We start from the raw sequence: 26,393 nt of genomic DNA, 5'->3' as shown, positions 1-26,393 counted from the left end.
AGACGTTAATGAGACGTCATCACCTGTCACAACTGCTGCTGTTGCCAAAGATGTTGTCTTGACCTTTAAACCACTGTTAGGACACTTCTGTTTAATCAAGATTTGCATCTTCAAAATGTCAGTAGAACAAAAGGTACTGTTGTCCTGACTCAGCTGAGTTGATGTCAAAGACCTGGTGCTTAGCTGCTGACAAAATTTCAAGTCAAACTTAAGATAAGAATGTGTTTCTTTCACAGTTATGTTTACAATATATCGTTCCCATTTCAGTCTGTTTAGGATGACAGTTCTTACTCTTTTCTTGCTACCAGTGGAGGGCAATGGGCAGTTTTGAAGTTCATGCAAATTGTTTTCCACTTGTCTTCATGGGTTTTAAGGAGCACAAAATGAAGAAAAAGAAAATGGCAGTCCTCAGTTGAGGGAAGAATAAGAACAGGATCAAACCATTAACTTAATTATCAATTCAGGAACTGATTTTGTTAAATTAGCATTTTCTGTGCAGAAAAAAAAATAGTCTTAACCATTTTTTTTCTCTCTTGGTAACACATTGGAATTCCAAAGTATTTGTAATTAGGTCCCTTTTGCATGGTCAGTGTATTTGTAAAAATGAACTTAGAAACAAAAGAAAATCAGATTGTTGAAATTATAGTCAACTGTTTGTTACTCTGGAGTATGCTTTTTTATTTTTGTTTACTCATCTGTCTCTTCTAGCTTGCAGAGATGTATATATGAGTGAAATATTAGACTTAGCAGCATTCTGCATTCACTTCATAAGCAAGTAAGCAAGTTCACATAATGCCGAGATGAAGAAGAGCCAGACTACCAACAATACCTGGGAATAGGCAGAGCTTAGTTTTTGTACTGAAGATGTTGACATGGAAATAGCAAAGAGATGTAAAACTCCATACACAGTCTCTACCGGTGTATTGGTGACAAGTAGGCAGCATTCCTTTTTACCTGTCCTGTTATGAACTGATGTACAGGAATGTGAATTCTGCTGTTCTAAAAGTAACTGTGCAATTTTTATGAGATTGTGCAACACGTCTGAGCTATGGTTCCCATTCCACTGAAATTATGTAAATGGTCCCATCTCTCTAGTTCAAGAAGTCCAAAGTGGCCCTTGATTGTAGGAACAGGTAAAGTATTTCAAGATTTGGAAATACTAGAGTAGATTGGACTGAGCTGTACTCGCTCAGAAAATTGATGTACACTGGCTACTTTCTGACCGATCTCTGGACCAGCTGTTTACTACAGTTCTGCCACTGAGAGGGTAAAATGGCTGCGTTAACATGGTGTTAGGTAGGCAGCAACCCACTCTGCTCAAATGTCTCACAGATGGCAACAGCAGAGAAAGAGAGGCAGACTTACCTGCGTAAGCAATACCACCTTCTTTGGCATTGGTGTATACAGAAGTAAATCACACCCTTCGGCATTGGATCTATGACACATTGTATAAAATGAATTGCAGTCTTTCTTCTCGGAATAATAGGCTTATTTCTGGGACAGGAATTCTGGTATGTTTTTCTGAGAAATTTCCCACTTCTGAAAGACTAGGTGCAGGAATTCGTCTGGAGTTTTATTTTTAGGCTGTCAGTTTGAATGCATTCTTGGGCTGCTGTGGTCCCTCCAAAGCATCTCACCCGCAAAAACAGCGTCTTTGGTGGGGGTGCACCCTGTGTCTTGCTCATGGTGCCTCAGTGCTGATAACTCCCTGGAATGATGGTTTAATACTGATGAACACAGCCTGAAGATAATGTTTGAGTATTTTGATTTTGCAGAGTGCAGAAAACCGGGTTATATCGAGATAATTTAAAGGTACACTTTGTTAGCCAACAGAGTCCTTTACATTTCGCTGCAGCAGGCTCCCTCCTTGCTAAGTAGTGACCCCTTAAGGAAAAACCGAGCTACTGCCGCCAGTGCTATCTCCCCATCTTGAGCTGTTCTTCCATGAGGTTTGCTTTTCCTCCCTGCCCTGCCTGGAGCTTATCACCTCAACTTCATTTCAGCACACTTGAGAAAGGATGTCGTAACGCTGTCTGTCAAGAAACCCAAAATGTGATTCAAATGCATCTGTAACTTTTTGTGTCAAGAATTGTATGCATGTCTTCTCCCCTTACTCCCCGTCCCATCTCAATTTGATTTTTCACTAAAGTTGTACCACCAGGCCACTTAGTAAGTATTTTTTTTTTTGCCTTGATGTTTTGCAGTCAATGTTGTTGACTGCCCTTCTTTTACCACACAGATAAGGACTTAGACCAACATTGGGGTTTTTTTCTGTTTGTTTAAAAACCCAAATGCTGAAAAACCAGAATGCTGGCCAGCCACTGTGTCTTCAAAACCTTCGCGCTCCAGGAGAGTATGTTGAAAAAACTGAGTTCCAAAATTTCAGCCAAGATGAGGAACTCAGTATATACAGGCTTTCACTGTTTTGTCTTTTTTAGGCCTGATTTGGAAAGATCCTTTTAATGTCTTCAGTCCAAGAATACTGAAAAAGAATTTTAAAGCATCTTTTGTGCATGATGGTCATTGTTTGATGTCTAAGGCACATGCAAAACTCTCCTCAAGAGGAGGAATCACCACAAACTGTGAAGTAGCAGCCTAGTTCTAGATCATGACTCAATCTGCTTTTCCACATTGCATGACTTTTCCAGGAAAGAGCCTCCATTGTGAGAATTCAAGTACTTTGTATAGATCTTTTCTATAACTCCTGCATATTCTGTTTTCCGCCCAATGATGTGCAAGTGCAAGTTCTACAGGTAACAGTTTTCTCTAGCATCAGAGGCTATGGCTCAGGTTAGCTGAACAATTATATACAGATTCCTGAAGTTTTCCAGCTCATGGTGGAGTTCAGTTTGGTGCCTTTACACTGTTACCAGTTACTTCCCAGTTGTCTTGGGTATGGCTGTATTGGGTGCAGTTTCGTCTGTGGACTGCAGCAAGGCTTTACCTGACCAACTGCTGGCTGTAAGAACTGGTGGTTCTGGGACGAGCCCCACGAGAAGTTACCAAAGTAGAAACGGACGCACACTGAGAACAGTGAGACCTCCCCGGGACAAGACCTCCTTGCAAACCACCAGGTGCGGGAGCGCACGCTAGTTTTGCAGACCCTCCATCCCCTGAGCATCCCCCGCCGTCGGGGCGGAGGCGGCACTGCCGGTAACCTCGTAGGTTAAGCGGAAGCCTCAGCTTAGGCAGGTGCGCAAGTGGCAGCACGTCAATATCCTGACGAACACCGCACCCGCCTCACGCTTTCTGCGACCCCACGCCGGGGCCACCCTGACCGCCGGGAGAGGCCCCGGCCTCGCCCCCTCGGCGCGCCCACGGAGCCACCCGCGCCCGCAGCGCGCTCCGGGCAGCGCCGGCCGGCGGGGCGGCTCCAGCTGCAACACCGCCCCGTCCTGCCCTGCCCGGCCCCTGCCCGCCCCGCCCCGCCGGGGCCGCGGTGCCCGCGCCCTCCCCGCGGCTGGGTCTGGGGCCGGGGCCGCCCCGCACCCTGGGGGCCGTGCAGGCTCCTCCCGAGAGCGAGCGAGAGGTGCCCGGGGCGGGCGTTAGTGAGGCGTGTGCCGAGGGGTGTGTTTTTGGGCTGGAGTTTGTTAGTAGTAGTAGTGAAGAAAGGAAAGCGGGGGGGTGGGGGGGTGGGGGGGGGCGGCCGAGGGAAAAAAAGAAAAAAAGAAGGGGTGGAGAAGGAGGGAGGGGGGTGAAGGGGAAAAAAAAAAAAAAAAGGCTCGAAGAGGAGTTTCCGAAAACTTCCAGGGAACTCGCGGCTACAAGTCCCAGCGGTAGGCACGAGCGATGCTGGAGCCTCGGGCGCTCCGGGAGCCGACAGCGGCGGCGGTGGCGGCAGAGGGGGTGACCGCGGGGATGGCGGCGGCAGCGGGGAGCGCGGTGCCGGCCGGAGCCGGGATGGCCGAGAAGAAAAAAGCCGGCAACGGCAGGAAGGGCAGGAAAGGCAAGGGGCCCGGCAAGAAGCCCGCTCCGCCGGAGGAGGGCGAGGCGCCCGGGTCCACCACAGGTAAGCCCGTCGGCAGGTGCGGGGGCTGCCCCGCGCGGACCTTCCGCGCCCTTTCCGCGGCCGCGGATCCGCAGGCAGCGGGCAGGCTCAGGTTAGCTGAACAATTGTTCAGCTAACCTGAGCCTGCCCGGCTCGGCGGAACCTCCGCGCCCCTCCGCGGCTGCTCGCAGAGCTCCCGGACTGGCGGAGGCGGCGGCGTTGCCGGGAGCCCCTCGGCTGTCCGACCGCGGTTCGATCTGCTGCCCTATTTCCCTCCCGCTGGCCCCGAAATCCTGAGAGGCTCTCGGTCAGCTGTTGCTTTCTTCATATTTTTCCCCCCCTCTCTCCATTTTTTGGAGGGCGTGAGGCTATCTCTCCTGTTACAAAACACATTTTCTGTCCCTTCCTTTCCCCAGAAATCAGTTAGCGAAGTTGAACAGATGGCCAACTTTCATATGGGGTATTTTGTCTAAACTTGCGTCTGTTTACTCAGGGATGATCAGAGAGGACATTTCGCTCACTCAGCAGCACGTGTTGTTCCTCTCGTGCCTTCTCAGTATTGAGCACAAGAATTCATGCCGGTGATACCCTTGTCCTCCATAGGTGTCCAGAAGCAGGACCCAAAAGAAGGGTCTCAGCTGAGCATGCTGCCCCACTCGCCATAGTTTCTTACCTCTGTCAGCCAAAGCCCCAGTCAAGATCAAGACTCCTAGTGCAGTACAAACACATATGACTGCATGATGCTTTTCACAGAGACCTTGTGTTATGCCACCTAGTTTATCAGAAAGCCTAGCAGTATCTATGGATACTTCTAGCTTTTTGCAATAGCAATGTATAGCTGCATTTGAATTCTTTGGAGTTTTGAGAGAAATTGTTTTGAAAGAAACATGGAAAAGCAGTCAATTGCCTGTGGTTTGGTTTGGGTTTTTTGTTTGGTTGTGTATTTTTTCCCCCTTTGTGTTGTTTTCCCATCCCAACAGCCAAATTAACTTAAAGCCCAGTAGGGTAAAACTTTCTAAATATACCTACATTAATTTTGTTCAGTGCATTGTGGCCAACATAGTGCTGCTCTTGACTTCAATCATCAGCCCTCAGGGAGGTTATGTGTGATTCAACAGCAGCAGATATCCCTTTGGGCTACTAATTTTTACAAACTAGCACTGCCCACTGCATCCTCTTCTCTAGGTTGTTTGGAGACACAGCTCGCCCAGCTTCTGCTCAGCAGTGGCTGTAAACAAGTTTCAGGTACGGCACAGGAGGTTTCCCTTGTTACGCGAAGATAAAGAGAAACAATTCTTTTGACCTTCTTTTTCTCTTTCATGAGATTTTTATAATGCTATTACACTATGCAAGCATTGTAAGCATCTCCTGCTAAAACTAACCACCTCTGGCATTAAAACATTTAAACCTCTGGCAAACTTATCTGTGACAGCTGGGCTGTTCAAAGTGTTTGCAGGGCTTTTTCCTTGGTTTTGTGGCTGACAACAGGAAGACTGTGACAAGTTGGACAATTTGTGATAGGAAGGATCTGTCAAGAAGACACACATTTTCTCACTTTGCATCTCAGAGTTATATAGCATCCCATTCCATTTTTGTAGGAGAGATTTCTTTGTCCTGTTGTGCAGTTTGCCTTTTACAGTGGAGCGGGGTGCTAAGGGAGTAGTGAAAGGAGCTGTGAACCAGAGGGCATATTTTTTGAGTAATCCAACCAAGTCAGCTTCTAAACTCAGCAGAGAGTTTTGGGAAGATGGTCTTCTTTCTCTGTAGAGGGGAGCTAGAAGAACAGAAAAATCCATGCTGGTAAATAGCACCTTAAGTTTAGGTGTCTAAGTGTGGTTAATTCTCAGTTCTGGTGGTCTGATTATGTCTGCCATGGTGTTTTACCTAAAAATCTGAAGGGTAGCAAATGTAGATTGAGATTCATCAGGGCAGGATTCAGATCATGCCAGCTCTTAAGGCTTTGCTAAAACTCCAGAAGGCTAAGTCTTTACTAAGCCGAAATATGTCAGTGTTTGAACCAGAAATAATCCGCTTTTCTGGCAAGTGCTTACCTCAGGTTTCCAAAGCACCAGTATGTTTTTATAGGTATGAAGATGTACCACCTTCATCCATACCTGACATTACTAGTCAAAAGTTTCCTGTGTGGGCAAGAACTGAACATTCTTCTATCTTATGTAATAAAAATCCTGTTCCTTCCAAGATGAGTGTATGTGGCAGGATAGTTCACATGTGTACTAATCCATGTAGTCTGTGTAATGGGAAAACTAAATACAGCATAATGCATGATTGTAAATTTGACTCTGAAGCAGATAATATCACACTGGCAATGTCATATAGATTTTATATAATCTGTTACTTAAGGGTTTTACCTGGTTTGAGGGGCATCTAGAACTAGAACTGATACTTAGAAGAGAAAGAGCAGAAAGAGTCGTTAATGTAAAAAGTAACAAGAGAGCAATTTTGCATTTCAAGCCATGGGCTTTTATTCTCTCTGTTCAAGCATATTAGAGCTTGAATTAATTACTAGTTTACTCATATTGATTAACAGTACTAACTGGGGACTCTGTGAAGGCCTTCTGACTTTGACAGGACCGCAGTTTTCCTTTTTGCTAATAAAAGTTTGCAGCCGTACCTGTTGTCATTTGGTGTGTTAAGGATCTACAGTCTGGGAGGTTAAGAAACAGTTTTGGTTTTGTTACCTGCTTTCTTTAGTTGAATTATGTCAGGAATTATCATCTTTCTGTTGTGTTCTTGTCTACACTGAGTTTTCATCCACTTACGGTTTTCCTTACAAAGAAGAGTGGCTTGCAGACAGTCCTCAGTTTTAAGATCTGGCACTAGCACCAGAAACCCTTAGGAGGTGTTCAGCTTTTTGCTTAGTGCAGTTTTTTCTGACCAAAGCTCCTTGCAACTTAGTTTGCTTTTGGCTGTCAAAGTATATCATATGCACTTCAATCCTGGGTCTGGAAGCATTGGTAATTTCTCAATGGGTTGAGAATCAGCTTTGTTAGTGGGGAAGAAAGGATATAAGAAAATCTTTCATATTCTTTCATAACTTATCCAGAAACTCCAGAGCTGCTATTGGACAAAAAAGTTAGTTACTGGAAAAAAAAAAAAAAGAGTTGAAGGAGGTTTGGCCTTCTCTGTTCACCTGCACAGTGGTAGCACAGAAAAAAAATCTTCATGCTTCCCATTGCCTAGGTGAAGTCTGGGATCTGTTAAAAAGTTTGGGGAGGTCCATGTTGGTATGATCTCTTTGTCACTAAAATCATTTAGAACATTTACTCCCCTTTGCTACAAGTGCTCTTGAATAAACTGATAGTGTCTGGCTTGTGTCAAGACCAGAGCTAATATGTCTTCCTTTAGCGGGGTACTCTGGACCATGATAAATACAAGGCATGGAAGACTGAAGAGAGGGTATTATAAATGGACAGAAGCTTACAGCTTTTCTCCAAGTTGTCAGTGAACTGCCATGCCAAGTGAGTGTGCAGACAGGCTCCACAAATCTGCCAGCAGGGCTTCCTAGAGCATTGCCAGCACACTGAAAATGCATCCAGCCTGGGCAGAAAAAGCTTATGCAGGAGGGCTGAGGTTGCACACCCAAGGTCCCCAGACTTGGCCCTCACACAGGCTCTGCTCCTGATTTAAGGTGTTCTTAGAGCAGGAGCACAGGGGCTGGGAATAGGCCCTTGTCCCTGTGTCAGCCTAACCTTCTGCCTACCCAACTTTAGTGTTGGACTGCATAACATGGGGCTAGCGCACTGAGAGAAAGGAATCAGCCCTGGAAAAATCCCTCTGTGGAAGCTGTGTTTATGTCAGTAAGGTGGTGTACCAGCACATCAGCCCAGCCCCTTTGTCATTTCCAGACATCTTGGGGAATGTAAGTTTTCAGATGATTCTGCTTAGCAGAGAAGATGAGGGTGATGTTGCTGGACTTGGAAGGACAAAGTATGAGAAGATGTGAAGCCTTTCTGAGGAAAACACCTTGATGTGTGTGAAGACTTGATAGTGCTGCAAACTCTGGCCTAGGGTTTTGTCAGCCACTCTCTAGTGGTATGAAGAGCAAGGCTTCACAAGCATCTGGTGCCAGAACATAGAGAAAAAGAGGGAAGACCATCAAATGCGTCTCAATTATCATTTCAGTGAAGTGACCCCAGCAGCATTGTTCTGAACACACCTGCACTAACAGAGCCTGAAGTAGAGAGATTGTTGTCATTGACATAGAAAATAACTATCTCCTGGTGGGTTTAATTTAGAATTAGATAAAAATCCAGAGCTAGAAGACTGCTTGACAGAATAAACAGCACAAAGTTCAGATGAGATGAGTGTACCTTGACTGTACCCTGAAAGCAGGCTTGGTTGCCAGAGGAAGAAATAGTTTTTATCATAATAAAGACCAAGCTGCAGGTGAGAGCTTGGTTGGGAGGATTAGAGCTCAATCTGAGAGTAGTTAAATTCAAATTGATATTCAGTATTCATAAAGAGATATCAGGAGACTGATCACTGTTTCAACATGAATTGAAGACAAGAGTCTGGGAGATGGAATGAAAGCTGTAATTTCTGACAAAACCAGTCCACTTCTAGATATAAACTATTGCTTAGAAAGAGTGACAACTTCTTTTGGTGTTTCCAATCCAAAATGTTTATGTGCTGCTGGTATGCTTGTACATTTTTCTGTGAGGAAAACCTCTCAACCTGTGTGCAATGTCTGCATTCTCCAAACATTCCACACAATCTTCAGAGCAATTTTGAGAATGAATCCTTTGAAAAGCATGCGTTCATGTTTTTTGGGGTTTTTTTTGAATAAACGAGATTAGTCACCATTCAAACTTTTTTGAATTAACACTAGAAGTACTACTTGACTGCAGCCATGGGAATGCAAACAAAATGGTGAGAACATACCAGTACAGTTGTCCAGTAAATACTGCGTGTGTATAGAAAGACATTCCCCTGTGAAATAAATCCAGAAACTGTTCTGAACTTTGTGCAAATACTGATGGCTGGGGAAGGCTTAACAAAATTTTTATCTTTCATGTACAAATGCCAAAGCCTGCTAAGCTAGGCATGGATTTAAAAACTTTAATCTCTGGCAAAGCTTGTGGGCTAACTCTTAAATCTAAGTTTGTCTGTTTGTAATTGTGGGCTTCTCAGCTTTCTGGAAAGGCAGTAACTGCAAAAGGAGGGGAAAAAAGGTTGAACGAGGCAGTTTGAAACAGCACTCATAAGTAAAAAAGGATAAAAGATCCTATGCAGCTGATAGGTCAGAATAGTTCAGCACTCACTATTTGGGGCAGCTCATTTTTCATCTCCTCTACTGAATCAGAGTCACTTAGTTTTCTCAAAAACTTTTTGGGTGCTTGATTTGTGAATGCCTAGCCATAGAGGATCTTTGACAACACATTCAACTCTAGGCACCTAAGTGGCAATTTGTTATTCTTAACGTAAGGCGAGTTAAATGCAGAGCTGTGGAAAACTTTCTTCCAAGCATCTGCCTTCCCCTACCTCCCCCGTTTCAATACATCTACAAGCATCTTATAGCCCTTTGAGGCGGGTGGTCGTAACTAAAAGCAAAAACAGTGGAGAACAATTGTGTCTCAGGGTGTCAGGATCTGGAAATGCTATGAATTCTTACCAAATCAGTGTTTTGCTAACATTCCAAAAGTAACAAGAGTGAATGTGGCTTTAACAGTACTGATAGTTTATCGTGTTCCGTTACGATACAAGAAAACAAACCAAGTGTCAGTGTTTTGTATGAGTCATTCTGGTTGTGCAAAGAGCTGCTCGAGTGTGCTTGAGGTGGTTGAGTTAACCCTCAGTTGCTACCTCCAGTACACGGAGCCCTGGGTTCGGCGGGGGAGGGAGTCTTATTGCGGGTCTAGAAAGTCCACAGTGGCAGGCTTGCGTCGGGAGAGTTACGGAACCGGTGCTGGGCTTGCGGCGGCAGCGGCGCCGCAGGGGCAGCACGGCGGAGAGAAGAGACGGATTGCGGTGCAGAGGCGTCTGTGGACGTGCTGCTTTAAAAATAAAGAAAACAATCGAACTAACAGTGAAGGGGGAGAGGAGCCGCTGGCGACCTGCAGGGAAGGGAGGAGGGGGCTGGAGGAGGGGTGCGGGTTTTGCCCGCGGCGGCCGCGAGGGGGCGCGGCGGGAGCGCCGCAGCGGGACGGAGCCGCAGCCCTTTGGCGCTGCAGGAGCCTCACCCGTGTCAGAGGATGGCTCCAGGGGGGTTGACAGGGCTGTTGTATTGTGTTGTGTTGAAGGTCAGTGGATGTGCGGTAAACAGGTAGAGAGGGAGGGAGCCTTTGGTCCTGAGAAACACTCTGCTCTGATTTCTTGCAATATGAGCGTGAAGTCGTCTAGTCTGAAGTCACAGGAATGCTCTTCTTTTTGTTCATTCTCTCGCTTCTTCCTTTCCTAACACACTTCCTCTATCCCTCTTCTTCCCTTCCTTTGTCCTTTCTCTCTTTCCCTTCTTTCTGCCCTTCTCCTTTCCATCCATCTGTCCTGCTGTCCTTTTATGCATCCCTTTTTGTCCTTCTTCAATGCTTTCTCCTTTCTTTCCTCCATCTTTCTTTATTCTCTGTTATTTCTTCATCCTTTACTTTTTTTTTTTTCCCTTCATCATATCCATCCCATCTGCTCTATTTCTGTTAATGAAGAAAAAAATACAATGAAAGGAAAGCAAACCAAGATATTTCATAAGGGACTGATAGAGGTCTTTAACATAACCTCCTGTCTGGAGTAACTGCTAGTTTTTCATTTATGCACAGAATACTACTTGTGTCTGGTTTTGTGTTTCTGTTTGTGTAATTTTCTGTGGGAGCATTAGATTTGGGGAGAAATTGACCGTGTTATGTAGTTTGTTCACTATGGGCCATTTGAGTCCTAGCTCTGACAACCAAGTCCACAGGCTTCACAGGTCAGGGAGGAAGAGGGAGATGTTAATCCACTTGTGACGGTTCACTTGGGAGCCTTTACTCATTCGCTCAATGCATCTCTTCCTCAGGTTTTATGAGCTGATTGTCCTTCCACCTCTGTAAGCAGGGGGAATCCATATCAGGGAGTTTGGGCTTGGCATTCAGACATGGACTCAGGCTGAGCCTTGCTCGATGCCTTTCTCCTGCATTAACAGCTTTCATTTCACCTTTGAGTCACCCACATGCCATGTCCTATGGCTAATGGTTAATCCATTTGAAGGCAGTTATCAAAGCATGAATGCATACTTAAGGTGACTAAACAGAGTCCCTAGTAACATCCAGTTGTGGAGGTGATAGATAGGAGATGTTATCACTGCTGTTACTGCCAGAAGAGTTAAATTCTAAATCTAATTTGTATGTATTTGTGTGTGTGTGTGAGCACATGCAGGTGTGATGTTTTAGTGGGACTGTTGGCTTCTGCAGTTATAGCCTATTCACTTTTCCTTTTGGAGAAGTCCATTGGACTTAGAAAAGAGAAAAAAGGGACCAGAGTTTGCCCCTGTAATGCCATATTAATGCCATATTGCACCTGTATACAAAACAGCACTGAAAACTGCTCTAAGTTATTGTGCTATATTTGGCATGGGTGGGCCTGTTATTCTGTGAATATATTTTTGCATGTCCTTTTGAATTGCACGAAATAAACTGATAATGTTTGTGTCATCACAGTCATTGAGCTCTAGTTGAAATGACTGTACGTCTAACTGCTCTCTGTGGACCAAGCTTCCGTTGCCTAGGATCATACAGTCTTTGCCTGTGCAAGGTCATCAGTCTGATCACAGAAACCAGAGTCTCCTGACTCTCAGTCTAACCTCTCCCTTCAAGGCACTGTGGTTTCTAACACGTGGCCATAACATATGTGTATCACAAACCTGCCACTTGCCCTTTTTTTCCCTAATTGTCAAAAAGATTCCTTTCCCTTTGTGAAAATAACTTTCCTAAAGGACGCTGTGCGTAGTTGATATGTCTACTGAAGGGGAAGATAGGAAGAGGAGGGGTCTTTTTAGGTAGCAGGCACATTGCTGTCCCACTGGAGCCATGCATCCCTATGGCAGGAGTTGTTTCTACAGGGTGAATACGGGGATGAAGGGCATCACAGAAGATGTCAACTGTGCCACTGTGCCAGACCTGCAGGTTCAGGGAGAGTCACTGTCAGGATTTGAAAAACCCTCAGAGAAAAGGTTTTATTAGAAAAGTTTTCCAGCAGGCTGCTTCCAAGGACAGTATGTACCTTTTTCAAGAATGAAAGAGAAACCTCCCATGCAGAGCTTCCCCATTCCAATGGGAACAATCTGATCTGTAAAAACTGGTGTCTCAGGGCAGTCAGTGCCTCCTTCTTGTTTCTGCCCATTCTGCAATGATCCATGCCAGCTTTAGAGCAGTGTCCTGATTATCTCAAGAGAAGTTACATTAGGACAAGTTAGCTAAGCCTTTGAGAAACAAGCCTGAAAACATAGTAGCAGCTAGTTGATCCTGTTCTTGGAAAGAGTGGACTGGAAATGCCGAAGTAGAAACTGCCCCATAAAGAGTGTGTTCTCTGTCAAGCTCTGGAGGACTAATGCAGCTGCTAGTGCACCTGTGGGATTAGTTAAAAAGCATTGCTTTTAAAAGTCAAGGCAGTTGTGCAGTGAAAGAACTTGCCTGGGCATGTGAGGATTTCTGTCTCTCATAGCATCTGAGATGAGGATTGGCATAATTTTTGAAAGATGGGCTATAGTTCAAACAAAAGGTATGGGATGAATGCAGAAATTACTGTGTGAGGTTGTTTTGGGTTTTTTTTTCTGTTATAAGCTTCTAGTCTGGCAGGCATTCTGAGCCAGACTTAGTGTTGTAGATTCCAGCAGTCCTAGCCCAATCTTTTTTATCTTGGTACATTTTGATTTAAATGCAACTTTTGCTTAAGCATGTTGCTCATGGCATGTGAGAAGGTACAGCAAATGTACGACAGGCTAAGTGTAAATGCTGGATGAAAAGATGAACTGTGGAAAAAAGAAATTGATTATCAATCTGACTGAAACTGATGTTAAGCACAGGTTTTCCTGACTTTATGAAGTGCCAGCACAGTCAGAAATTGGAAAACTATTTCAGAGCAATAACAACAAACTGAAGCAAGAACAGGAAAGTTTTTGAAACAAGGTCAGAGAGAGGGATTTAAAATAGATAACTATCCTGTTAGCTCACTTTCTAGGTTGTTTGGCATTGATATTCCTTGGGTTTTTTTCCCATCTATGAGTGAAGATGTTTCTCATTCCACTTTGTCCTCACACTTAGAGTGAAGACCACCTCACCTGGGTGAGGAGCCTCTTTGTAGGGACCATCCTATCATCATACCTCATTATAGCTGCAAGGTCTTTTTAGGGGTTCATGTCAGTTCCATGAGTGACAGAACCCACTGGTCTCAGCAGCCAGTGTTCTTGCTTCCATCCCCAAATTTGCCATCTTATCTCTTCTCCAGCTCATGCCTGATTCTTAGAAGCTGATAGCAATGATCCAGCCAGTTTCAGACATAGAAGAATCCACTTTCTAGGCAGATTGCGTGAGAGGAACGAATTCTTTGGCTGCAGTAAGAGCTGTACCTAACAGCAGGATGAAGGAGGAGCTTGTTGTTGAGAGAATGTCACTTCGGTCCACAAGAAAAGACCAAGGGAAGGGATATAATTTCTAAGAGATGTTGAGAGAGAAGTAGCTTCATCTAGACATTTTGTTGTGAAGGTATGGAATTAATTGCACAGCTGCTGTCACTGACATTGCTTCTTCTTGAGAGGAGGAGCAAAGACAGATTCCCAGGACACCAAAGGTGGCTCAGGATTGCTTACTCCCAAGTTGGATTCTTAAACACTTCTCATGGTTCATTCTAGTCTCCCATGGGTTTTCCTCAGGTTTACTTTGTATGCAAGTGCCATTAAAGTAGCTGCTTTGGTAGCTGCTGAAGTAGGCTGCTAGGTCTATATAGCTCTTTTTCTGTACAGGAAAAAGTTCCTGTTTGAGTTCCTGTTAGTTTGAGTTCTTCAGGTCTGTTTCCGTTTTGATTTCAAGGTCTCCAGTGACAAGTTGCGCTGAGTGGTTGCTGCCACAGTGAGCTTGCCTGAAGGTACCTCCATGACACTGACAAGAGGGAAACAGCATGAAAATGAGATGAAATGGCAGGAGGATGTATAATGGGTAGGAGAGATGGTGTACACTGCTCTGCCTGATGTTCCCTCTCAGCTGCACAGGTGATTTTTGCTACAGATGGTATCCTGTCATTGATTTGCTCATGGCTTTTTTACCCCTTAAGTCTGTGATGAAAGGTTTTCTTCTTCTGGGCATTTGGATCAAAATCACCAGGAGCAAGTTTTATCAAATCCCTCTTACTATTACAGGCAGTTCTGAGGGTACTATGTCTGTGTATCACTCTGTTGCGTCCACACCTAAGCCCTGAAAGGAAAATGATCTTCCAGCTTACTTACACACAAGTTGACCTTTAAGGAATGCATTGAAACTCCTTGAACATCACTGGGAGTATTTGCAGACTAAAGCTTAAGCACTTTTCTAAGGTAAATGAAACTAGCTGGGGCTGTGTGCCTAGGTCTAGGTTTTCTCTTCTCTCACCCTACACAGATAACCATATATCTTAAACTCTAAGCAGGCCATCCTAGGTGTTCTTTGGTCACACTGCAAATTATTTAAACTGAGAATAACGAAAGGACTTCTGTCCCACAAGAATTGTTTATGGAAGTAATTTATATAATGCACTCTATCATGTCTGCTGGCCAAGAGGTAACAGGCAGAGAAAGATGATTAAATTGAACATCTAATGTTTGCTCTCGAGGTCAGTGGTTAACTCATCTGATGTGTGAAATCAGGTACCTGTACATTTGGAATTGTTTTGGCGTCTTTTGCATCTTACCCTCTTTATAACAGCAAGGTGATAGCTTTTATCATTCTATTCTAAAGTACTTAGCTTTCACAAACAGAAGGCCAACTCTTTTTTTTTTTCCCCAGATTCATGTTAGAGCAATATTAGTGTAAACATATATGTGGAGTTGTACATACACATGCACTCCAGTCCATCACAAATGCAGCAAGAGAGAGGTTTATTTGAGTTTCAAGACCTCCTAGAGCTATATTGCAACACAGAATTTATCCACTGGGGAAATGTCAAGAAAATATTTCTTTTCTAAGACATTTTTAACTCATGGTCCCATAAAAATGATGGAGCTCCTGGAAAGACCTCCTTGGGGAACGGTCCTGTGAAATATGCCAACAGCCAGATGGCACAAATTTGGAAAACACTGCTGTCCTTAAAGAATAAAACTGAAAGCCTTTGTGAGAAGGCAGTGTATTTTCCCAGATAACCCTTTTAATTCTGTGTTAATGTTATAGGGAGGAACAAATGCATCTTTTGATAATGCAGGGAAACAAACTTTTTGTGGAAAAGCAGAAATCTCACCATGGGTCATCAAGGAAGTTAGAAATGTCCAAGTAGTGAGTTCACTTTGATTTTTTTTTTTTTTAAGCTGCAGTTGGTTAACAACTCCCTTAACAGATTAAAGAAATACCAAGCAGCCTCAGAATTACTTTGCTTCATGGCACATTTCATGATGTTTCTCACTATCAGTTTCATGGCTTAGTTCATTTCAGATCAATGCCAAAGACTCCAGGCACGAAGAGCTATAAATCACTTTGGAGTTGAGGGATAAGGAACAACTTGAGGTATTTAGAACTGAAATTAGTTTGTGAGGCTGTTTCCTTTCAGAAAACCATGGTGACCTCTGGCTCTACACTGAGGGGTAGATAAGATAAAAAGCACAAGACAGGATTACCCTCACAGGGTTTGCACGTCTTCTCCTGCCGATCAACAGGGCACATGTCTGTCCAGTCTGCTCAGGGTTGTCATCACAGGATGACAGTGGAAAGCCCCACAACACCAGACTCAGATCCTGCCTGGGAGCCTGTTGAGGTTTCTGTCCACCTCCAAGCCCCAGAGGACCAAGAGGCAGCTTTTGAATCTGCATTGCACCAAAAAGGCTCCCAAGCATCTCACCCGCTTCCACTACAGCTTGCTGACCTGTAGGGCTTTACTATGTCCAAGACCATCACAGCCAGTGATTGCTGGTTACTTTTTTTTTTCCCTGTCACCCATAATCAGCTGTAACTGAAGGTAGGGTACTCAGCTAGTAGTACCCCACCTTTTTGTCTGATCAGAATGGTCATTTTTATATATGACAAAATATGCTTGAGGATGAAGTGAAGAATGGTCATGTGGGCCTGCTTGACAAGGGGAATTATTGGATGTGGAGGGTTTTTCAATCAAGAGGGAATGATATACACTTGACCAGGAATGACTCTACCAGCATCTCAGGGCACCTTCCTTAAGCAGTTTTCTGTTTATCATGTTCTCAGTGCTCTGCTTCTGTCCTGTGTCTGCTGTATCTCTTTCCCCAGAACCACCATCCACATTTCTAACTCAGTTCTTGCCTGGAGCATACTGTATATAGTGTTTCTAGGTAGGAATGTGGGGGTGGAAAGACCACATGAGGTCATAAAGTTTTTGTGGAGTTGCAATTTGATCCAAAAAGTGAATTACCAGGTGCTTCTTCAGAGAGGGATTGAGGAGTTATATTTAAATACGTCATTTAGTAAGGCCTTTTATGCCAGAAGATAATCAATTCCATTTATTCTTTAAATGTGCATTTGTTTTACTATAGCATAATTCTAGGATGATGTTTAAATTGATCAGTAGATTGAACTTAACAAATTAAGAAATAAAAAAATAATAAGACAATGCTGTATATCACTTTTTCCTAAGAAACAGGATTTTATCAGACTACTGAGAATAAAACCTTCAAAAGGCAGTACATTTCTGATGCTTATTTTCATAAATTTACCTCTGTGTTGCTGAGAAGGGGGAGAGGAAATGCTCTAGTAACCAGCAGGTGAACTCTCAGGGCCAGGATGGATATAGCATCAGTCAGTAGGCTTTAATCATGATGGGGTGGCAGAGAACCTTTGTAGCACTCTGCAAATGTATGTTGCTGAAATGGTTGTCACCTCTCAGGGAGGCTTCTCGTAACAGAATGTTTCTATGAAAGGACATTACTCTCCTGTGAGCTGTATACAGGGGTGCAACTGGTCATGGCTTGGCTGGGAGGCTGCTGGGTCTGCTCTGCAGTAGACAGCGCTTCTGGAACTGAGGTTGCATTTTATTTCTGCTGTGTTTCTGAACAAAACCACTGAGTGCTGTTCCCCTACCCACTTGTTCAGGCATTCATCAGGGAGAATCAAATGCAGGCAAAAACAGCTTGGAAGGTAAGAGTTTGTAGTGAGTGGTCTGCTTACACAGGGGCACCTGGAAAGCTCATCCAAATGAGCTTTAAAGTGCACACATTAAGTCACATTGGATCATCACTTGTGGTTTTTATTATTTTTAGCTATAAACCAGAGAGAATTAAGATGACATTTTTCTGAAGGTATGTCCTCATCTAAGAGTAATGGAAGTACTTTAGGTTCACACTTTGCATTAGTTAGCAAAAATTTTGCAGTCTGGCCTTGCACCTGAAATGCCTGCAGCTCTAAAATGCCTGCCCCTTGCTGATGAGCCCAGGAAAAGTTTCTAGCCCTAGCCAGGGGAAACCAGATGCCCAGCCTGTAGTGTTGCTGTGGTATTAGACATGAGATGTTACCCAGGGAGAAGCCAGGCTGGGACGATGTTCAAAGGGACAGGTGAATTGTTGGAAAAGCAGAGACAGGACTGGGATTTGTGGGGCTGGACATTGAGCAGTGGGGAAATGAGTGAATAGAGAAGTCCTTGGTGGAGACCTAAAAAAGGAGGGAGGAGAGTGAGAGCAGAGAACTTGGGGAGCATGATGTGTCTTGGAGAAAAGGCTGGAGGAAGAGTAGGGGAGAAGCACACGGTCATTTTTGGCTCAGTGGGAGACTGGAAGTTGGGAAAGGGGGAGAACTGAGACTTGACCCACCCACAACAAGGGTGGAATGAGTGGAACAGAGAAGAAAGATGGCCTTGCAGGGGGAGGAAAAAAGGCTGTCGATACAGATGGTGTTGGGCAGCCCTACTTCCCCTGGGGTTAGCCAGCAAAGTGACTTCACTGACCACTCTCATCATCTTTTCCTCGCTTGCTTAGCCACGCTGTTGCCATGCAGTGACCATGACAACCCAAGTTTCTGACTGGCTGCTCTAGGATGGTAGCTGTAATGATAGTGGTAGTGAGTATTGACAGAGGGGAGGGGAAGGCAAGCAGCTGCGAAGCAGGGGAAGTTGCCTGAGTACAGTAATCGTCTTTGGCAGGTCAAGGGTGAACCGTGGCCTGAGGGAGTTGTACAATGCCCAAGGCTAGCAAAGTGGTGTTATAATAAACCCCAGATGTTTCCGCTATTTACAATGTATATGTTATGTTTAAACCTGAAAATGCATCCTAGGATCTGGTGGGTAGGGAAACAGTTATTAGCTGCTTGGAAATGACTTGCTGGTAATGTATCTGTTCCCCCTTGATATTAGCTGTTGCCTGTTTAAAATATAAATCTTCTAAGCAGAGACCCTCGCGAGCAGCTTCTTTGCCAAACCAGTGGTTCCATTCGGCTTCATGAGGAACAGCACGGTTCTGCCTGACGGGTCTCTGTGAGGCTGCATCCTGGGCATGGCAGCCCTGGGAGCTGCGCTGGTGTGGGAGAGGCACCGCTGTCAGGCAGGGGAGCGCAGCCAGCCGCAGGTGTTCAGAGAGAACTGTTTAATTTCCCCAGACTAATTATTTTGGAGCTGGGAGCCAGAACCCTTGAGTTATGTCATGGGCCAGAGCAGAACTTTGAATAAGCATTTAAGAGAGGGATAGGATTTAGCTGATCAGGCTTTTATGCCAGAACAATTGCTTGTCTATAAGAGTAAATTAGTCAGCTAAACTGTGAGTTTGTGGCCAAATGGTTGCTTTGCACAGACCTTCCAGGTGATCAGTCCTACAGATGGTCCAGGCAAGGCACTCAAAATATTAACATTTAAAGTGAATCAGTTCAACTGTGGGAAGGCCGGGAGTGGAGGCTCCTTTTTAGAGATGAATCATTCTGAGTGAATTATACCAAAGCCACACAAATTTGGACGAGCCATTTTCGCTTCCATGTTTCATTGGATTTAACTAATCCAAGGAAAATGCACACCTTCAGTAAATTCTTAATACTTTCTCACACACATCCCCTGCCTGCCCTTGCTTCTGTATCCACGAGTCTTCACCGGCCATATTCATGCATCTTGTGGGCACTTGGGGTACAAAAGGACTTGTTTGGACCCCTCACCACAGGGTCTACTGAGACAAGTGGAGGAGGAGTGCTTTAAGATAGGTTGTGCAAAAACATTGCTGAAGATCAGGTAACAATTTGTGGGGAAAATGGCCAGAAATTGAGTCCTCACCCAGACGCACCAGTGTAGTGCTGTTTCGCCCAGGATACCTGGGATATGTGGGAGAGAGGAGTAGTCACATTACACAGTATTTGTCATGTCTGGATATGGGGTTTGGGTCTGCATAGAAATGAATCTTGGGGCTTGGGGAGAAAACGATGCTGATTTTGAGGTTTTGTTGCATTTTTCTCCCTTATTTTCTGTTCCTACTCCAAACAGTCCCTGTGCAGCTATTCCATCAAAAGTCTACTGTGACTTCTATTAAGGGCAATGCCTTTTCTTCCTGAGCTTTATTGTCCTCCCACATCCCATGTGCCTGCCTTAGAGTGATTTTCTTGAATGCTAGCCCTGATGGACAACTCCCTGCCTAGACATCCAGTTTTACAGTATTTCACATCACACCTCATAAGAAGGGGTGCAGTACAAGCATTCTGCTAGGCAGAGTGCCTGCATGATGATGTGAAAGACTCTCTGTACCTTTCTCTGATTCACTGGGACTCAGTATTGTGGGTGAAATATCATTCACGTCAGTGATTTTTAACATGATACTCCAGTTTAAAATGCAGTTAAGCCATGTCAGTCAATATGAATTCAATGCCTGAGGTGGCTGAGTGTAAAATGACCAGTGTTCTGTGAATTCATATCCTATCCTCCTAACTAGCTTCCCCCCATGGAAAGTCAAATGTGTAGAAATGTTATTTGCCTGAGATCTTTTTTGATTGTTAGGCTTATCTGTTTTGCTGATTGCAGAAAAGTTTTTTCAGTGTTTTTCATCTAATTCAATGTGATGACCAAGTCACAGTGAAATTGCTGAACAAGAGTTAAAACAGGGAAAAAAAAGTATTTTTCTCTCTTTCTCTATCAATCTGCGCCTAAAAGTGAGGTGACTTTTTTCAGGATGTGATGACCATTTACTCAAATGTGACTCATAAAGTCACTCCTAGTACTTACTTGTTTAGTGATCCTGTTGAGTCTGAGTTCAAAACATGTTTTAATAAAATTTCTGCTTTTCTCCTCTCTCAGGGGTCTGGTAGATTCAGCTAATGCCAAGTCCTTGTCTTTTTCTGTATTTTGATCTTTATCTATTGCTCTGCAGAATAATCAGTAACATAACTAATGCACCAGATAACACATTATTTTCTAGCCTAAAATCAAAAAATGTAAGAATTTATATTGTTCTTGTAGACACAGAATATCCTCAGAACTTGGAAAACTGAGTTATCAAATTGAAATTAAGGGCTATGCTTAATTACAAATAAGGGTGTCATAAAAGTTAGAACCCTGTGACAATCTTTCTCCTTTTTTTTTTCTTCTTTCTGGAGAAAGAATGATGTATTAAAAAAGAAAAAGATGGTTAAAACCTGTTGTTTAAATTCAGTGCTTCCTCTGATTACTAAGAGAATGTTTTGATTGGGGAAACAAGCCATAAGCCAGGGGGATAAACAGCTGTCAAACATCTCAGTACTATCAAAACCAATGCCATCTCCTGAGCACTGATAATATTAAGGAATTAAATTAAAAACTTTTCCTTTAAATTAAAAATTTTCCTTTTTTTCTATTTTTTTTAATCTACTGAGAAAGGCTAGGATGAAAATATTGTGAGAAAGAGGGTACCTGGCCCTGGAGCTATTTGCCTTTCTTAGTATGGAAACCTTGGCTTCCATGATTGCATTCTGTGTTTGGTGCATGTTCAGTCAACCCTGGATAGGTTTGCAGAGGCTACAGGTGGAGGTGCCTTGCACTGCCCAACGAGACAATCACTTTGTTGGTGATTTGCTGGATTTAGATCCTCCTCTATTCTCTGTCAAATCATGTCAGAGTTGTTGCTGAGAATCCCTGAACACACAGTGTGTGCTCACTTCCTCTTCCTCCATTGCAAATAGCTTGATTGTTCTATAGGTTTCGGGAAAACACTAATTTGATGCTGCTTTTCCTCAGTCTTTGATCTGTTTGTTTACCACTGGAAATTCATTGAGCTTGTTGAATAAGCGGTATGTGAAAAGATTAGACCTGGAAATAACATCTTGTAAAGTCCAAAGCGTGCCTTAAATTCTTTCCAAAAACAGTGATTAAAATGGAAAAATATGCTAGACTTTTGGTGTAATTATACTGTTGGGTTTTTTTATTACATTTTTCAGCCATTGGGTTTTTTGACATCTTTCAGTGGCCAGATACAGATTAGGAATCAGTTCTACTCTGAAAACAGAATGCTTATCATCTACAAAGTATTTTGCTCTATTAATTGTTTCCATTTCTCCTAACAGTAATGGTGTCCAGCTTGGTTACTTCCTACATAGAATTCCCTTTGCAGCCAGAAGGGGGACTCAGGATATTAAATTTCAGCAGATGCAGTGAACTTGTCCTTTATGTTCTTTTTTTCTGAACATTGTTTCCTGATACTGTTGTGATTCTTCCTTGGCTTCTTCCATCAATCTTTTATGGCTGTCCTTGTCATAGCTTTCATTATTATGTATTTAGCAGTGTGGGACAAATTTTGCAGAAGGAAATACTGAAATGGACATTTGGACATGTCTGGAATCAGGTTCCAGTCCATCAGGAAGCAGTTTGGTGTGTCACTTCTTTGTCTGTTTATCACAGGAGTTTCCAGCCCGTGTGTTGCTGCATCTCCCCAGGGGTATATCTTCCCTCCAGTGTGTCTGTAGGATCCTGGACTGTAATTAATAAGGGTGTTGTGATATCCAAGCATAAGAGTGTGCGAGATCCAAGAGAGAGTCCTGGTCTCCTCTATGGACTTTAGACCACTGTCTAGCTCATGATGAAAGAGAAGGGAGCATTTTTAAGCAGAGATGTGCATGTTGCTTCATGTGCAGGGGAACAATCTGTGAAAGAATAGCCAAAAGTTAAAAAAAAAATTTAAAACAAAAAAGCCAATCAAAAATAACAACAACAACAAAATAACCTACAGAAAAGACAAAGTGTGTGCACACATTATTTGAGGTAAACAGCAGACTCCATTTTGCCCAGTAGCAAGGAGTGAATCCTACCTGCCACTGGGTTTCTTGTGAGACAGGCCTATTATCTGTTCTCATGTCACCTTGCAGGACTGAGTCTTATAGGAAACTTGATGCACCTGGTAGTTCTCCTGCTGGGATTGCATGTTTCCTTCATAAACCCGTTTTTCAAAACCCTTACAGGATCAAGGTTTTATCTCTGATTTTTTTTGTGTAACATGAGTTTCATTCTCATGTCTTCTAGAAAATGTAGACAAAAGAGATGACTGGCAACCCCCTAGTGTGCAACACAGTTGGGGAGAAAGTTATGCGTTCTGCCTGTTGTGTGCTATTTCCAGTGAAAATCTAGATTGTAATTTGACGTGATACCATCTTTTTAGGATAATGTGGTTTTGTTTGGTTTATGAAAGACTGGTCTGTGGGGGATTTTTTGTTTTGTTGTTATGGGTTTGTTGGTTTGTTGCTTGGGGAGTGGCATTTTTTCTGCTTTTTTTCCTTTTTTTCTCTTTTCTCCTTTTTCTCTTCTCTCTTTTTCCTGTCCTTTTTCCATTTTCTCTTTTTCATTTTGTCTTTTCCTCATTTTCCTTTTTCTCTTTTTCCTTTTTCTCTTTTGTCTTTTTTTTTTAAGATTAGTTAAAGAAAGAAAAGACTGACACTATGTAAGAATTAGTTTGAACACTGTGCAGTTAGTCCCTAAGAGACATTTTCATTCTTGATCTTGTCTCGCTTGGGGAAGCATCCCTACTGTGCCTGATAAGGAGCAGCCCCTCCTCTAACAGATTTTGAAGTTACTTACTTCAGATAACTTTAGAGAGGCACAGGGGCCACATGTGATGAGGCTGGAGAATTTATTTTATTTCTGGTTCTCCAATAAATAGATAAGCAATCTGCCAGGCTGCTGCAACATGACACCAATACCACAGGGTGAAAACCTTTTTGCTTTTCCTAACTTGGACTTTTTCCTGAGCAGTTGTCTCAGGATACTCTTGTGTCAGGTTTTCTATTCTCTTAATATAATAAGGATTATATAGATGGCTACCTTCCTTGGAGCTCACCTGTCCAAACCTGTACAAAGCTGGTTTGAGATCTGGTGTGACTCTGTGAAAGCCTCTTTGCTGCAGATTGGTTTGCAGTTGTTCTGTTAGTGCTCTTCAGTAATTTCTCAGCAGCAAAAAAAAGCATATTTTATGCTGCATACTGTGTGCATGCAGTCCACATGATCTATGACTGAAGTTGGTGCCTTCGACAGGAAGTAAAAGCAAAGGAAGTTTCCTGTTGCACAAATTACAACAATCAAAACTTCTGATAGATATTATATGGAACAGATAAACCACAGAAGATGATATACAAAAATCTCCAGCTCAGTCATAGAAAAATGATTGAATTGTACTCAAGGCTATTTTCCCTGAGAATGAAACAAAATTGAGGCTAAGAAAAGTTTGGGACATTGCTCAATTAGTCCTTTTGTGTAGAAGTTTATGATCACATTGATGTCTTTCTACCCTGGATGCTGAATGCATGTAAGAGTGTTGGCACACAAAAGTCATCGTCATTAAAGTCAGATTTCTTAATGCTATTGAGGCAGGGAGAGCATTGCCTCTAGAAAGACCTGTTAGGACTAATTTAATCCGGAAGTTTATTGATTCAACTTAATTTATTAAGGAATTTATTTTAGTGTGAGTTTAATCATAGATCAGCTCTAAATCGGTTTAAATGTGTTCACAGTGAGACTTTGCATTGGTTTAAATATAATTGATTTATGTTTTAATTAGATCCCTGCAAATTTGGATATAGATAAGGTCTCTATATTTTCCTTCAGTAAAACTGTAGCACATTTCTCCATCTTCTGGGGTGAAAGTCTAGCTGTAACAAATCAATGGCAAAGCATTTTATTTTCACAGGGTCTGAATTTTACCTTAGTTCTGTGCTGCGCCTTCAGTTCTTATCATATAGTAAGTAAAACCATGGATACTGGAAAATTGATATAATCAATTTTCAGGGTGTGATTTTATCCAAAACTGTGACACACAGAAACCACTAGTAAGTTTAAAAAAAGTAGTGGGGGAAGGGAGTTTTACTTGATTTACCATGTCTTTATTCTTTTTGCTTGCAGGCTGTTCAGAATTTATGTGGAATTTATGCTCCAGCTCCTTTTTAGCTAAAATTTACTGTAATAAATGCTGTTCTGCTAATGGAGACTCTAAATTGGGGAATAGGCTTGGTAGATGATACACATTGATTCAATCTATTTGAGCTGGTCCACAAAGTTCACCAGTGGCTTCTACGTAAGGAATGTCATTGTTCTACAATAAAAGCTGTAATTCCTCCTTCACAGTAGCTGCTGTTGGCCACCATCACAAGTGTTAGAGTGTTACATAATTACCAGCTGTTTGATGTGTGTTTTAGTCTTTTTCAAGTACTCATAGATTTTAAGGCCGTTGAGAGATCTTGACCAAAGATCAATGTAGCATGGGCTACATTGTTGAAGACCAGAAGCCCCAGGCTGAATTTGATGGCCTGGAGATCTGTGTCACAGTTTTTCTGTATTTCTGTGAAGATTCCACTCCTGTTTGGATCACTACCTACCATTCACACACATTTCCCAGTATGCAATTCCAGCACCTACTGGTGCTGGAATATACTTTTAAAAGCCATATAATTTTCCCTATATAATTTTTAAACTTTTGCCTAGAGTCCAAAACCATTTCAGAGGTGCATAATTTGTCTTGTCTCTCCTCCACTGATTGCTGCACCACAGCACGTATCTGCACACTTTACTTATCGGTTATGGATTTTTTAGAGGCTGGCCTTTAAAAAGACCTTGTATAATAATTTAGCCAATGGGGAGGTTTCCAATTATGTATTTTTGCAAGCTGTTCCCAATTGCAAGTATTTAGCAGTATTTATAAGAATTCTGTTCAAGTTCTCATTTGTCTGAAGATAGCACATACATTTTCAAACAGTTGTGACATAAATGCTTCCCATTCACTGCAGTTTCCATTTCTGATTTGCCATAGCTGCAGAGTATAAATTGGAGTACAAGTATGTTGGAAGTAAATTATACTGAAGGATACATGATGAAATCTCTCTGCTGTAATGTGAAATGCCATGTTTAAATTTTTGCTGAGCCGGGTTTGAGTTCATGATTTTTTTTTCCAATGCCCAGGTGTATCTAATTCCCAGACTCCTGAAATGCAGCAACTGCCTTTCTGTCTCATTGGCTAAAGGGTTTGCACTCCTCCTGGTAACAAAAAACAAAACAAAACAAAAATTTCCAATAGGCTCTTCTGAGTGATGGCCACTTTGTCAGCTTCAGTGACCTGGACTAGTTGTGCTGTGTCCCTCGGGAAGATGTCCTTTTGCTGTGGGTGTGTCACTTCTGAATTTGTCAGACCTCCTGATTTTTCCTTTAGCATGCAGGTACAAAAGCAGTCATATTTCAAACTGAGTAGAGGACATTGAATTTTCAGTTGTTACATAGCTAGGATGGGGCTGGCACGTCACCTGCTCTGTCTCTGATCAGCTCCAGAAGAAAATTATTAGAAAACCTTTGAGATTGCAGTGGAAGAACTACTGTTGCTTTCCAGTCTGTGCAGTCTTTTAGTACACAGATGTTTTTGTAGGCCTACATCTTTCTACAGCCTGTGCTGAACACCCACACAAATCCTAGAAAGGGAGTATTGCTAGGAGAGCTGACCACAAAGAATTTAAATGAGAGGAGGAGAAAGAAAGTGACGAATGAGGAACTATACCCACAGTGTTAAGTTTGACTTGTGCATAAGCAAATCAATGTCTTGAAAGTTTGAAAATTCTTCACACTGCTGTGAGTATTTTATGCAGCCAGTAATCCAACAGCAACTTCTTCATTTTGATGCTCCAATTATTCTTGGTTTTCTCAAATTCATTTCTATGATTTGATTTTCTTCCTGTTCATGTCAAGCAAGCCAGCAGACATGCTTCAGCTTAGGCTTTCCACCTTCCCACCCCAAAATTTCAACATGGATGAGTGGTTCTTTGTGCAGAGGAACAAGGGCAGACAAATGAACCTCCTAAACATCCAGCTGTGTCTT

General features: G+C 42.9%; 1 protein-coding gene across 11 annotated transcripts in view; it reads left to right on the top strand.

The window, feature by feature from the left end:
• The window catches only part of NRG1 (neuregulin 1), a 443,600-nt gene that overhangs the window by 264,080 nt on the left and 153,127 nt on the right, over nucleotides 1-26,393 (top strand). For 5 of the 11 annotated variants that reach the window (XM_038125664.1, XM_038125663.1, XM_038125661.1 and 2 more), the window contains exon 1: nucleotides 3,721-4,009. The exons of 4 other annotated variants lie outside the window; for them this stretch is intronic. In XM_038125664.1, coding sequence (XP_037981592.1) covers nucleotides 3,790-4,009 — 220 coding nt within the window. In that variant the 5' untranslated portion in view covers nucleotides 3,721-3,789. Of the gene's footprint in view, nucleotides 1-3,422; nucleotides 3,530-3,549; nucleotides 3,568-3,720; nucleotides 4,010-26,393 lie in introns of those variants that run through there. 2 more of the 11 variants (XM_038125654.1, XM_038125655.1) reach the window with 2 other exon arrangements.

This window comes from Motacilla alba, chromosome Z, assembly GCF_015832195.1.
Source record: "Motacilla alba alba isolate MOTALB_02 chromosome Z, Motacilla_alba_V1.0_pri, whole genome shotgun sequence".
In the NCBI taxonomy this organism is placed as follows: domain Eukaryota; kingdom Metazoa; phylum Chordata; class Aves; order Passeriformes; family Motacillidae; genus Motacilla; species Motacilla alba.
Note: the sequence above shows the minus strand (reverse complement) of the source record. Positions and strands in the feature narration are given on the sequence as shown.